Source organism: Calidris pugnax, unplaced genomic scaffold (assembly GCF_001431845.1).
Source record: "Calidris pugnax isolate Ruff unplaced genomic scaffold, ASM143184v1 scaffold44, whole genome shotgun sequence".
In the NCBI taxonomy this organism is placed as follows: domain Eukaryota; kingdom Metazoa; phylum Chordata; class Aves; order Charadriiformes; family Scolopacidae; genus Calidris; species Calidris pugnax.
The window spans coordinates 26,939,306-26,954,938 of NW_015094506.1; the positions used below are offsets into that span (position 1 = coordinate 26,939,306).

General features: G+C 38.4%; 1 protein-coding gene across 1 annotated transcript; it reads left to right on the plus strand.

Annotated features, from left to right (window-relative positions):
- The first annotated feature begins 157 nt into the window (after nucleotides 1-157).
- Nucleotides 158-11,701, plus strand: PUS7L (pseudouridylate synthase 7-like). Its single transcript, XM_014963340.1, has 8 exons — nucleotides 158-1,562; nucleotides 2,256-2,415; nucleotides 4,086-4,281; nucleotides 5,859-5,957; nucleotides 7,511-7,592; nucleotides 9,038-9,315; nucleotides 9,930-9,983; nucleotides 10,614-11,701. Exons 1-8 carry the CDS (start codon nucleotides 158-160, stop codon nucleotides 10,935-10,937), a joined length of 2,598 nt encoding a protein of 865 aa, XP_014818826.1. The 3' UTR covers nucleotides 10,938-11,701.
- Nucleotides 11,702-15,633: the final 3,932 nt, after the last annotated feature.

The window sequence follows — 15,633 nt, forward strand, 5'->3', positions numbered from 1 at the left end:
CCGCCGCACAGCGAGGCCTGTCCCGCCCCGCCCGGGGCCGCCCCCCGCGACGCGGCTCCTGCCGTCCCCGGGAGGCGACCGCCCCTTCCCCCCGCCCCGCCCAGCCACTCTGACCGCATGTGGCGTCACCGAGGCGAGGCGGGGAGACGGCACCCCGATGAGGGGAAAGCGGAAGCGCTCCCCGCCCACGCGGCCTTCCCATAGGCTGTTCGGGAGATGCCCCGCCCCCTCCGGCGCGCCCCATGGCTGGCAGGAGAAGGGGGGGGATTGGAAGGAGGGGGATCGGGAGGGGGGAGAGGTCTCTTGCTGGAGTTCCCCACGCGCCTGGAGAAGTTGGTACCGTCCACGGGCCCCTTCCCCCGGCGGATGGGTGGCGGCGCCCCCTGGCGGTGCAGGGCGGGGGCTGGGGGGCGCGCGCGGGGTGGGGCGGCGCGCGGCCGTGCCGTTGAGAGCGGCCCGTAACGGCCGCTCGTGGCGCGAGCCGTGCCAGCGGCCATCCCCCCCCTCCCGGCCTCGCAGCAGCCTTTCCGTTAATTGTTGGTACGTTTTTCTTCTCCTCCTCTCCCTGTCTTTTTATCTGCCCGCCCCCCTCGCAGGTGCGGGGGTTTCTGTCCCTTCTGGAGGAGGGCCAGGCCGGGCAGCCATGCTCCCTTCCTTCAGCTACCTGACGGGCCACCTTGGCTTCCGCGGGACGATCAAAAACTCACCCGCCGACTTCGTAGTGACAGAAATCGAGGTGCCCAAACACTCGCTGCGGGACGCCCGGGGTGAACCACCTCAGAAAAACAGCGAGGCGCCACCAGAACAAAGTAGCCAGCGCCTGTGGCCGCCCAAAAAACTGAGAAGGGAGCCTCCCGGCCCGTGTGCCAAGGGCTGTGGTGGTGGTGGTGATGATGGTGGTGGTGGTGGAGCACCCAGTCCTTCTGAGCATCGCCCAAGCCAGGCAGGAGGCGACCATTCTGCATCCCCTAAAAAAACCCATCATGAGGATGAACCCGAGCTGAACTCTGGCCCTGGGGAAGCCAAGGTCTTGGATTCCTTGCTAGGCAAACCCATGAGCGAGCTGCTCAGCAAATTTGCTTGTGATCTGAAGGATGCGTGGGACTCGGGAAATAACGGTGATGCCAGCACTGGGGAGTTCTCGCTGGGACCTGTACTGGACAAGAAAAACAGAGCTGATTTACACAGTGCCATTAGGCAGGAATTCCCCTTTCTAGTCACTGTTACAAAAGGCAATGAAATGGTTGTGAAAGGAAATGCTGATTACAGAGAACTTTGTCAGTTAGTGACCGAAAAGGAAACAAGTAATTTCTTTAAATTTTTAGATGCAAAGCTAGAACATTCAACATTTTCTTTTGAGCCTGATGGAAACAAAGAGCACAGAAAAGTAGTTCACCACTTTATCAATAGAAAATTTGGAAAACTTTTAGAAACAAAGTCTTTTACTGCGACAGATGGCAATGATCAGCCAAATATGTCAATAATGGTACGATTTCGAGAAAAAAGTTGGTCCAGAAAAAGGTCTGCTGGTGGTTGCCAGGAAAAGCAAGATCTTTATACAGGTAAATATTACATTTTTAGTGAAAGTGTCAGGTATTATGGTGTTCTTTACTAAGACTGAGACTCCAAATAATATTTATATGATATGTGGGTCTGGTTCACCCATTGTTTATGCAGAAATAAATAATTATTAATGCAGTGTGGTTACATCACTGGAGAATGAGATGAATGAATCAAGTTACTGCAGTGATTTTACATAAACTGTTCAGTGGTAATGGTTACAGCTCTTTTGGTTGCAGCACAAACTCTGTGTCATTCCCTGTGTGCCAGCTTTCCCTTGAAAGTAATTGGGCGATTTTAGAAGATGCATCTAAATTTTGGACAAGTTACTAAGGTCAAATTTGATTTATTATCTCCATCCTTAAACCAGTTGGTTTCTGATATAAAGAATGTTTCTAGCAATAAGTCAATATGTGTTTGTTGAATTGTGTTGCATTTTATCAGGTGCTGTTTCTAAAGGGAGGTGGGCTTTCTGGTTGCTCTGAAGAGTTTTGTGTACTGTGTCTTTATTTTTCTCTTTCTGTACTGAAAAAGTCCCATTTCCTTTAGTTTTGTGGGGTGGGAGGAAGGTGTCTTTGCGGTGTCCATGCCATGCTATTATAGTTTGAAGGGAAGAACCTGCCCATTTGTCATGGCAAAACACCTGTATGATTTAGAAGTGGAAATTCCTAATAATTCTGAGATGATTGTTTCAGCTTTCACCCTTCAGAAAGAAAATCTAGAAACACTAGAAGCAATCGGCTTTTTGGCTGCTGAACTTGGTGTGCTTCCTTCAGACTTCAGTTACACTGGCATCAAAGACAAGAAGGCTATCACTTATCAATCGATGGTGGTGAAAAAGGTGACTCCTGAGAGGTACATACAATCCATATGCATTCAGTTTAGCACATCTTTTTATATGATAATAAGTATCAGCCTGGTACAATCTTCTGAAATGTTCTTATAGATGTGTCTTCCTTTTTTCAGTATTAGAGCACAGTAGAAATGGCTTTAATATTTGGTGGCTTTAGGGAATGTACAGTTTACAGCTGAAGTTCCCCAGTGTTGGAATTTAAAGAAAAATCTTGTCTTTCTCCGTATTTTTCATGATACAAGTGTACTATGTCTTCTGCAACACTATCCTTCCAGTGCCTGCTCATGGGATCCATTTTACAATTTCTTAAATTGAAATTTACAATTTCTTAAATACTGTCCACTAGCTGGAACTGTGAAGAAGCCTATACAAACAAGCCTATACTACCTAACAAAACATGTTTCCACATAGTGTCAAAGTATTGACTTGTGGTCCCCAGACAACAACTTAAAAGCTTTATACAGCTACAAAACTGAAGTAAATAATTACAAATATACTTGGGACAGATGCTGTCTTTGAGTGTTAAGTATCAACTTCTATTGTATTGTTCAGTCTAGAAACATGAGACAAAGTACAGAAGTTATCACCGAACCTGGGGGCAGAAAATACACTCTGAATAATGCGTCAATAATACAAGATGTGCCTTTCCATTCTTTGTTTTTGTTACTCTCTGTAGCCAATTTGGTGGGTAAAGATTATATATTAAGTTCTGTCATAGTAACAGTAAAAACTTGCTGGGGTCAAAACTGTAACTTCTTCTTCAGCTTGTAACTTTCTAGTGGGTTTTGGTCTTAGCAACAAAATACACTTTACAAATAAAGGAAAGTAGAATTTATGTTTTTAGGATTTATAACTAACATAACTATCTAACAATAGTAAAATTCCACTGCAAGCTGGGCTGCGAGGCCAGTTGTTCAAGAGATAATCATGAAAACTTTGCATTAATGTTTAAAAGATTAAGCAAAATAGTTAGATGCTTCCAAGCCACTAGCATAACAGGGAAAATAAATAATTTTTATAAATAAATCATTTATAAAGTTATTAAAATATTGGTTAGAATGTAAGTTCTTATGCTGAAAGTTGCCTTTGATTTGAATGACTGTTACTTACACATAAGAACAAAGAGATTGAGTGGATACTTTAAAGGCCAAATACTTGAACTGTCAGCTGTATTTCCAATTACAAGCATGTGCAAGCATACCCAGAGAATCAGGGCGCTGAGTTTGTTTTTGTTAAGGCTGACCAAGAAGGAGCAATTGTGTTTTGGAATCTGCTAATGCACATTACTTTTTCTTTCTTTCTTTCTTTTTTTTTTTAATGAAAAGCAGATTTTTAGGACAGTAAGAGTAAGTTACTTGTTTTTCAATAAAAAATGCAAAATTCAATGCAGTTGCCTTGAGAAAGTTCAATGAATTGCTTCATTCTAGTATCTGTTGAGCTACAGAATATAAGTGCAAATGAAGCAAACATTTAGAAAGTATTTCTGGACTATAACTAATTTTTAAGACTTCTATCTCTGCATTTGATTTGGTTTTCTCATAATAATCTATTTTAAATCCTTTTATTGTTTTAAGTGTTTTTAATTCTAGTGCAAACGTGAAGAAGACATTTATTAGAAGTTGGATAGCTTTAGTAGAGGATGGTTCATAATTTCTCCCAATTATTTATGCAGGTTGAAAGAAATTGGAAGCAAAATGGAAAAAAAGGGCATGAGGATACACAACATACATTCAGCGTGCCAGCACCTTCGGCTTGGTCAGCTGAAGGGCAATCACTTTGATATAGTTGTGAGAGATCTCAAACACCATCGTGATGACTCTTCTGCAGATTTGAAAGAGAGAATATCTGAAGCAATGGAAAATGTTGAGGTAAAAAAACTCTTAAAGAAATTGCTTGTAATAGCACAATAATGTCCCAATTTCCCAGTTTTTATGCTTTTTGCTATTTTGTGTCTTTCCTGCATTACTTAAGGAATCTCAGGAATAAAGCTTCCTTCCACGGAGGGACCACAAGTGAGTTCATTCTGTGTTACAGAGTGCAGACCCCAGAGGGGTGCAGCAAGACATTTGGTAGCAAATGAGTATGGATATATGAGCTGCTGCTTCACAGACCTAAGGCCAACCGAAGTGATGCGTTTCACTGTGGCAATTGACAGTGGGAAAGAATATAGTTACACGTATCAACTGGTTGCCTTTTTTGGTGACATGAGGAACATGCATGGTCAGCTCAGATGTCAAGTATCTGTAGCAGAGAAAGAAGATCCTCAAAATTTGGTGGATTTTGATTGCAGTTATCCTTAGTCCCTGAAGAAAACCCCATCATCAGACATTCTTAAACCAATGAGAAAAGTAGAAGAAAATCATGGAAAAGAAAAACTTATGTGTTTTGTACAGAAGTAGTTTTCTTGCCCTACCTTTCTAAATAATAGCAATAATACAAATTACTTTAAGAAGGAATAAAGACTTGAATGAAAACTACCCAGTGTGCAAAAGCAAAATACATTACATGTACTATAGAAATTTTTTTAAATCAATTTTATGATCGAAAAAAGCATTCAACTTTAGTACTGCAGTGCTTTTTTCTCTCTCTGCTTCATCTAACTTTTTTTTTTGTTTTGCTATTTGGAAAATTAACACAAATTCCTAGGACGTGTGTCTTGCTTTATTAGATTTAGCTTACTGGTCAGATGATGAATGACAAAAATAGCATGTGTGTTAATCCAAAATACTGATTTTTCATCTGCCATGAACACAAAATCGCACATGGGAACTAAGGATGTCCAAAGCAAGGTTATATCATTTGAACTGAATAATCATTTCCAAAACAAATACTGTATGTTTTTTGCTTGTCTACTGCATGCATACTTATTATTTTCCAGAAAAGGATGTTCTCATTGGGTCACATGACTGTGATTTTACTTCCCACATGTGACCTAGGACTCACTAGGAGACTTAAAATCCCAATTAACAGAAGTGCTCACTCTTGGTCTGTACTGTTACAATAACAATACAAATGATCTCATGTGAAAAAGGATTAGTATTTATTAGAAAAAATGTTCAACAGTGGTTAGTGTTCATTACCTGTGCTATGCTGTATTTGCTTGAGTAGAGATTTCATAATTTGGCACATATAAAAAGCTCAATTACTTTGACTTGACCTGTTGTTGTATTTATAAAAATTAACTAAATAGAAATAATTTTGTTTCCTTTACCTATTTTTTATGGAAGTGAAGACAATGATAGAACTTGGTTGTCTTTTTAGATGTCTATAAATTAGATGCTAAAATATTGTAATGAATCATGTTATGATTTTTTTATGTATTATTTCTGATTAAACAACTAATTTGTATGCATTTTGGATGTAAATGTACTGTGTTGTGTGCTAGTCTTACTAATTGTACGTGGTACTTTCATGTTTTTAACATATTTATTCTTTACCATTCTAGACAAAAGGTTTTGTAAATTACTACGGACCTCAGCGATTTGGACAAGGACAAAATGTTCAGACAGATCAAATAGGATTGGCTTTACTGAATGAAAAAATGGTATTTTAATTTTATAATTTAAGTCGTTACTGTCAAGTTGATTTCACATAACTGTTGCAATGTCTGGTGCTAGTGCTGACCTTCCCAGTGAACAATTTCATCTGTGAGATAAACCCATATGTGTGCTGGAAGTAATTGCTAGATCAGTTTTGACAACAACATGAGCATGAAGATCTCCATATTGAAACAAAAAAATCTTTTTTTAAAACAGCAGGTGCAGATTTAAATAGTTCAGGAAGTGATTTTTCTGTCTATGATTGGTATGTGATTGTGATGGTCATCACACGGCTTGGCAGGAAAGTGGCTGCATTCCACACAAGATTTGAACACTAAAATGAAGCAATCTTTTTACAATGTTTACGCATGGTCCTGATTGCCTCCTAACTTGTAGCCTCTTTATCCTGCTGGGGGTCCGTACATTTCTTCAAAATGTCACAAGATATTACATGGGATCATATGAAAGGATTTGCTTTTTCAATAGCACAGTAATTTATCTGCTATATAGAAGAGATTGCTGCTTTCCATTATTCCTTGGCTACTTTCCCAAAGTCTTAGTTCTGAGTGATTTCTCTCCTGTAAGCTAAGGAGACCTTATTTCTTAAGTAATAATTTTTAAGATAAGAGTAATACTTTTCAGTGTATACGGTATGATACTTGGCACAGGTCTAAAACAGAATCAGACACTACAAAGTCAAATGAATACTTGAGTATCCTTTTCTTCTAATCTTGTCTTGATTCTGAGAAAAGTCATGAAAACTTATCCTCCAAATATAAGAAGAATCAAGATTTGAGGGCAGCTCATAAAAGTTACCGTTGATGTATCTGACATTTTGAATTCTAGTATACTAGCAGTTAGTACACTAACCAGGTGCCAGTTCCTGAAGAGTAATGATTTACATCTCTAGTCTTAACTCAGGTACTTTTTAATTTAAAACATGTGGGAACTACTATTTTTATTAAAAATATGCCAGTTTGTCCTTGCACAATTCAATACAGAGAGTGACAAGAACCAGATGTCATAGGTTGGTATAAGCACTAGTAAATTGTGTGGCTCTACTGGTGTTGCAAGTAGCAGAGATTAGTGCAGTATTTTCCTTGTCACAGTATCATCTAACCTAATGCAGATCAGTATTAAAAAAAAAAAAAGACTGTTGTCCCTCTTTGTGGAAAATGTTCAGTCTAAATTTTGCATGAAACATGTAAAAGGGAAAGAAAGAATCTTTCTGTAGATAGGGATAGAACAATGACATGACAAAGTGGAGGAGTTCTAATGGGTGTTCAAGAAGAGTGACTGATGTCTCATGGAGCTTTGAAAGCTGTCTCGTGTCTCCTGTGTGACTAAAACCTTTCTTTAATCTGAGAAGGAACACAACTGCATTGATTTGCTGTTCATGCCATCTTCTGTGAAAGGTAAAATTTAACCTTAAAGAACTGATACAGTTTTGAGAGTTTACAGAATACATTAACATAGAATTGAATGCATGATTGTCTTAGTTGACAAATAGTTACATTTAAATGCAAAAAAAAAAATTATTAATATTGTTTTTTTAAAGGTGAAAGCTGTGAAGTTATTCTTCACACCTGAAGATACTGATGACCCTGTAAACAATGCAAAAAGATACTTTCTTCAAACTGGTATGAACAGTTAAATAGCTTGTATATTTTTTCAGGTTCAATACTATTAGGCAATAAGGTGTTGCTGGACAAAGAGATAACTTTTATTTTGCTGCTGCTTTATACCACTTAGTAACTTATTCTGAAGGACTCACTAGAGTTGCATTGTTAAAAATTAGATGAGGATGAGGCCCTAAATGTGCAAAATAGTGGAAAACTAAGGTGCTTCAGGTGCAAGACAGTATTGAAAGAAACTCTGTGTAGCATAATGCTGCAAAATACTGAGATAATTTTATCAAAGCAGTTTTAGCTTCCTTCCATCTGTCTGCTTTTGGAATATAAACTTCTCCTTCCTAATAAAGGAAGTATACAGGAATGATACACCCAGCTAATCCCCAGCATTTACCATGTGTGGGCATCTCATTTTCTGAGTTTTGTCTAAGAATCTTAGCACTTGATTTTTTCACCTTTGAACTTTGCTTTTACATCTCTTTAATTATGTATCTCTTCCATACTTTCCTGTGATCTACGTCTCTGTCTTGAACTAAAATCAACAAAATACGTCAAAGGCAAAAGTAAAATGCTATGTCACATTTATTGTTTTTATCATTCAACTTAACTTTCTCTCCAGAACTAAAAATTTGGAGTTACTCTCAACTTCAAATATATTTGTTGTTCTCAAGTGTTCCACATCTATTAGGTTCCTTGTCACTGTAGATTGACAGAACAACTATGGTATATAGCTTCAGGAAACATAGATGTGTTGCATTTCACAAAAGGAGTTATGACTGTTCATTCTGTGCCGTACATTGCTGTATGGTGCATGGAAAGACATTGATGTGGACTCTAAAAACAGCTACTTCCCTTTTCCTGAAAGCAAAATGTAAAAGGCTATGCCAAAGGCTTCATCAGATAATCACTTGTAATGAGAAAGTATGGAAACCATAAATTTTTAAATATACAACATTTACATAATGTAGTACAATTCTGATTAAATATATTTGCATCTTGCTTGAGGCTCAGACTTCCCAGTGGCCAATGCAAACTGTACCTTTAAAATAAAGACATGTTTTTATCCCCATGTTCTCAAATGCTGTAAAGTAGATGTTTAATGTTCTTTTATAGCGTGGTTTTTACTTTCAGTTACCTGAAGAATAAAACTTTGGAGGGATGAAGTAAGTTTCAAAAAAAAAAATAAACTAGGCTGAATAAGTGAATGACCTCTAGTTTAGTTTATACTGCATTAAATAGAATTTATGGGACTGTGTTGATAGGCATCTAAGATGGAAGTTTGTCTAACATGACACATTGAAAGAAAGGGAATAATAACCATAAAGTCAGCGTAAAGATGTTAGATTGACACTATTTCTCCTTACCTGATTATTTCATCTTAAGTGTATTTTTTCCTGACTGTTAATATTTGAAGAATCAGGGATTGCTTATATGGTTATTTTTGTTTATATCAGAAGATGCAAAGGGTGCACTTGCGATGCTGCCAGAATTTAAAGTGAGAGAGAAGATGTTGCTCCGAGCTTTAAATCGCTACGGTGTAAATCATGACGGTTGTACCAAAGGATGGCTCAGTATTCCTCATTCCATGCGCATATTCTATGTCCATGCTTATTGCAGTAAAATTTGGAATGAAGCAGCATCATATAGACTGAAGATCTATGGCTCAAAAGTTGTTGAGGGTGATCTTGTCTTCTCAGAAGAAAATAATGAAAGTGTTTCCCTGAATGACAAGGTGAGTCTTCACAAAATAGTTCTTGTAAAAAAAACACTTAATGCACTTGAGTACATACTCAGACATACTCGAATGCTTTTGCTTTCGTTTATTCCTTAATATTAGTGACAAAGATTAAAACAGTGATGTAGCTTTTTTTGATTTACCATAAATAGATGTATAAGCTAGATGTATATTAGATCTTTTATCTGTTCAAAGTTATCATTTTATTTGAGTGAGAAGAGTATTGAGTAACTGAGTTTAATATAGAGATATTCCTATTCAATATAAACCCTTTTTCTCAGTATTTTTGCTCTTGCTGATGTAGCACAAGATTGCATTGGCACAGTGAACTTCAGACACAAAAAACCTGAGTTTGTAGTGATAGTTTGCTAATTAGTGGTGGGTAGCATCAGTAAATAGTTAATGCAATGCCATTTACCAGGAAACAGATTACTTTATATTAAGTATTTCTACTGTTTTTCATACCTGGAATAGATAATTGTCCTTCTAGCAGTCAAATAGCCTTAGAATCCTTTACAAGTTTGGGAGTACAACACATATTTTCTAAAATAAAGTGTATGTCTTATTTTTAAAAAAGTTATTTCTCTTAACTTCTCTAAATGTCTTGCCAGGTTCGTGTAGTCACTGCTCCAGAGGAGTCAGCTAACAAATACTCTATAAACCAAGTAAGTCTGTCTGAGAAATTCTGAGTTGTTGATCTCTTTAATTGATTACAATATTTTGTTTTAAAAATAAGGTGATTAAGTTAGCTGGTGCAGTCTTCTTCATTGCCAGAATGCACATTAAAGAAAAGACATGTGAACTAATCTCCACTCTCATAAAAAAACAGGAGGAAAGAATATTTACTTTGTAATGGAAATAAGTCATTTGTGTTTTTTGAAGTATGGCAATATTTATCTTGAAGCTCAATGTAAATACTTTGAAAATTTTTTCAGTCTACTGGGAAAAACAGTCAAGAGCTGTTGACGTTCTTATTTTTGAAGATTCAGAATGTGTAGTTGTGAAGCCTTACATAGGCAACTTAATGTCTTTATCTCTGTATCTTTCCAAGAAAGGAAATTCATGTTAGTATATTTCTAGTTTGTTTTAGGAATCCTGATACATTGATTATTTTTTCTGCTTTAATTACATCCAAGATACCTGCCTTGCACAGCTTTATTTCATGAGAAAAGTTGTTGTTTTAATATTTCAGGTCCCAAAACACAAGATTTGGACACATTTAAAATCACATTCATTTAAAGAGGAATTGGTGGGCTTTATTTCAAATGTTTGTTGTTCTGCTTTTATCTTTGAAGGTGGTTCTTCCAATGGTGGGACATAGTATCAAGTATCCCAGTAATAAAGTTGGACAATGGTATCATGAAAGGCTTTCTAAGGATGAGCTGCAGATGTGCAAATTCAGAGTGTCTCCATTACAGCTGAATATACCTGGATGCTACAGACCCATTGTGAAAAATGTTCAGAACCTGTCATATTTTTTGGAAGGTAGTGAAAAAGGAATTGAAATTGCAGACAACCATCTGAATGAATCAAAAGTTTCTCTTCATATATCATTTGACCTTGATCCTTCATGTTATGCAACAGTCTGTCTGAGAGAAATCATGAAATGTGACTTTTAAGCTTCCAGTTAATGAAAGATTGCGGGAATGTTATACAATGATGGTATTTTATGTATAATGCCAAGGAGATAAGGGAGAATAACAGGTTCAAGCGAGAAACAGGAAAAATTTGTAGAGGAAGAAAAACCACCAAACCCCTTTGGAACAATGCAAACCCTTGGATGCGTTTGAATAAAGCTATATATCATGGCAGGCAGGTTTAACAGAACTTAAAGAAGCCATGGGCTGCAAGCATGGATTTCATATTTGCATAGGCATCTGACTTGCAAAGTTAAATCCTGGAAAAATGTTTGCAGCAAACACATGTATTTTTTATTTCATAAAAATTAAACAAACAAAAAAAAGTTTTATACTAAATGCTGTTCAAGCAATACCGTTACGAGTTTGCAGCCTGCAAGTATCTAACTGAAAAATTGTTCTACTGAGGGTCACTAAATGTATTGTGTTTTTATTGTGTTCAGGCACCAAATGTTAATGACTCACCCTGAGTCAACAGTGACAGCTCATCTGATACTTTCTCAGACATTTGATGAATCCCCCAACTGAAGTTAGTGCTAAGGATTCCAGGATTAAGTAGTGCATAGCTGTTAGTCAGTGCCTATTCAAGTAAGCTCATCAAGACAAGGTGAGTAATTAACGTAATTGCAAAACCATTTATAATAAAACCAAACACCTGTTTTATTGTTTACAGAATGCAGACTTTATCCCTGTTACTGTAAAGCCTTATGGTGGCAAAAAAAATGTTAACAGAACCATCCCTGGAAAAAAGCTTTTATATTTTTTTCTTAATTAAAAAAACCACAAACAACAAAACAGTTAACTGTGATAAAATGAGAGGATTTGTGGAAAAGGGGAGAGCAGAAAATGTAATTTACCTTGACTTTAGCAAGACTTTTGACACTGCGCCACAATATTCTTGAAACCAAGTTATGACATTATGGTCTGGATGGGTGGACAACCAGATGGGTAAAAAAGTAAATGGATGAGGCTCAGAGGGTAGTGGTGAATGGGTCATACCCTACCTGGAATGAGTACAACTGGAGCTTCTCCTGGCACCCATCCTGTTTAATGTCTTTGTCAGTCACCTGGCAGAGGGGATGGAGTTCACCCTCTTCAAATTTGCAGATGATACCAAATTAAGGGAACAAATGGGTACTCTGGAGAATCAGGCAGCTGTTCAGGGCAACCTAGATATGCTGGAGGAACAGGCCAGCAGGAACCTTATGACATTCAGCAAAGTGCTACCCCTGGGAAGTAAGCACCCCTGCAAGAGCCCAGGCTGGGGAACAGATCTGGGGCAATGGCCCTGGTGTCCCAGTGGGCAGCTGAAGGTGGGCCAGCCGTGTGCCTTGGCAGCAAGGATGACCAGCAGCCCCTGGGATATGTTAGCAAGGACACAGATCAAGGGAAGGGATTATATCACATTTTTCAGCACTTATTAGACTACATTTAACTTCTACGCCCAGTTTTGATCTCCAGCACAAAAAAGACATCAAAAAACTGGAGCAAGTTCAGTGAAGAGTCTGCAGACTATTTCAAGACTGGAGCACTTGCCATTTGGGGAAAGGCTGAAGGATCTGGGCTTCTTCCAGCTGGAGAAGAGATGGCTTGAAGGGGAACTTACAGCAACTCTCCAGTACCTTTGAGGAGGTTAGCAAGAGGATGGAGCCAGGATCTTCATAGTGGAGCAATGGCAGGAGAACAAGAGACAATATGCATAAATTGAAATGTGAGGTTCAGAGTGGTTAAAAGAAAATACTTTCCTCCCGTGAGGGCAGTCAGGCAGTGGAACAGGCTGTCCAGAGGCTGTGCAGTCTTTATATCCCAATGGGACAAAGCTCTGAGCAACCTGATCTGAGCTTACAGGAAACCCTGTTTTATGGAGGCAACTGGGCAAGAGATGAGAGATCTCTTCCAACCTGGATTACTCTGTTATCCTAAAGAGAGTATTGCAAGTGTTTAGTCAATCTGTAGATGGCAGTATGACTTAAAACTAAAATGGAGAGCTCTACTCATTTTTACTGAGAGAATTAATAATAGAAATAGGATTCTGTTTATGGCATCAGTCTTTCAGTTGTTGCTAACAGCTGAGCAAGATAAATCTCCCAAGGCTGGTGAACAGATCTAGAATTATAGGAGTAGGGAAAATAGAAATATAATTCACGTGATTTCAATGCTTGTATAAAACTGTGTGGCAATGAAGGATCCAGATAATTCGCTGCCTTAAATAAGAGGATTACTCTGTAAATCCGTATAAGTAATTCAAAATTTGACCCTTAGCTTTTATATGGGAAAATAGACTGTCATACAAACAATAGCTACAGAGCCACTGTAGACCACTTGCAATGTTTGCTCTATTACAGCGCTTACTCTACAACTCAAGTTTATGGTATGCAGTCAAACTGATTGAAAAATCCATTTCCCTGCCACGACCCATCTGAGACAGCTTTGTTCCTGTCTTTGCTTTTCAGTATCACCTCTTCTGTCTTCCACCTGCAGTTAAAAATACCCCTCTTCTGGAAAATTATTTTTAACTCAAGTCATTTTGGTACAGCACAGCTCAAAGAAAGTTGTCCTGTCACCACTGACATGGTAAAGTGCCCCAGTGCAGACAGGAAGCTGCATGCAGTTACAATGACCAGAAGAAATAAATTAGCACTGAAGTTCCATTTAAAGAGACTATTGTGGTAGCCTTCGATGTGGCTCAAAACAGCCTTGAAAACCATCTAATCACATACAAGATTTGAATACGTAAGGTATTAAAAGTTGTGCCTTGATTTGGAAAAAACACAAAAGGTCAGATTAAAAGGTTTTTGACGGAAAGGCATGCTATTTTAAAAGAAAAGATCAGAAGACGGTGTTAAAAGAGTTCCCCTATAATCATTTTAGGCTCATTTGTCAGCACTTCTATTGAACACTAAAAGGACTAATCTTCTTAAGCAAATCATTCTTTCAGCAACTTTAAGGTGAAAGAGCTAATTATGTGTGTCCATGGGTTAAATTCCTATAGTAGAAATGTTCTACCAGGGAAAAGTCAGATTAGCTATTAGAGTGTTTACATGGTAAACATCCTTCTTATTTCTGTGGGCATTTATTTTTAATTAATTTTCTTAATTTTAGCAGCTATTTTGCAGGATTATGTATATGAACAGTTGAATTCAGAGCATTTTATACGACTGCAACACTCAGCTCCATAAGTATAATCTGTATAAGCAAAACAACTGTGCCCCCACATTGAGAAAAGAAAATCATTGTGCACTGATCTGAGTTTAAGGAAAAGATTGATGTGGTAGTCATCTCTGATCTTACTAAGTACTTCTGTTGCTACCATCCTTTTCTGATGAGCCTTAAAGCACTTTGCTAATACTAAAGAAGACAGGTCTCTGATTCTGTTTCTAACAAACAAAAGGGGTCTTTTGTTCAATGGCCAGTTGATTTTTTTTCAACAACAGATGATAGATAATTGGGTATTTGAATGGAGAAATGCAAATGTTCTTAATCTGTGAAATCCTGTTACTTTTAATTCATTACAAATTTGACAACTAGTATTAACCTCAGTGAGAATGTACAAATTTTCAGATCTTTCAGAATGAGATGGCTTAAAATTACATACCTAGCATAAAGGCAGTTCAGAAGCCAGGTATATATGTGATTACTGGCCCAGCTCACTCATTGAAGCTCCATTAACTCCTCTCTTAGTGCCTGTCAGCTGGTGATTTGACCTCTTACACCCAGCTGATGAGCACAAACTTCTTTTCCTTTCTCTTGCAGAACTTCTGTCCATAATAAAGCTCAAGAGAACAAGCTGAGAAACTGTTAATGCTTTCCTGTCTCTCAGTCTGCAGTCAAACCTTGCCACCCATTGGTTCAGATCTAGATTCCTTTTAGAGGAAATGAAGCCAGAATGTGAGCTCCAGCTGCATGCTAAGCACATTCTGCATCCCAATGGAGAAACAGGGATCCAAATGAGAGGTGGGTCATTTGGACAGCTTCAAACCCTATACAGGGGTGCGTTCTGTTGTGGAGCCCAGACAACACTTAGCTCAGTGTAAAATCACTGAACCACAATTTCTTCCTCTCTAGAGTGATGTTTTCACCCTGGAGTCAGGTGAAAGCTCATTATTTCATGTGTGAAATTGGGGTTTGTTTTGTCTGTGAGTCATTTTGTGTCTTACACTCCAAAACTGTCTACATCTGCTGTTGTATGCCCCTGTCATTAGCATCATAAGGATTTTCTGCAGTTCTTCACACTCTACCCTTATCTTTGCTACCCTGAGTAAGTCCATACCATCATCAGTCTCAGTCACCTCTGTGCTCCACCTCTTAATGCACGCACTGAACAGCATTCCAGGGCCCCCTTTATGCAGTGGCTGTTTAAAGGTGCTTCGTGATGGACTTTGTCAAGTGCCTTCTGGGAGCTCAAGTGCACCGTCTCCACTGCAGCAGGCATTTCCATGCAGCTCTTAACCTCTTCACAGAGCTCCAAGGAGGCAGTAAGGCAATGCCTTAGAGAAGCCACATCAGCTCTTCCCCAGTAGATCATAATTCTTAAGTGTTCACTGCTTCTATCCTGTAATAGATTTACCCACTACAGTTCTTTGGCTTATAGGCTTCCACCTCCTCTCAGTTTTTCATCCCCTTTATACAGTATATAGTTTACAGTTACATAAGTAAATAGCTTAGATATCCACTATAT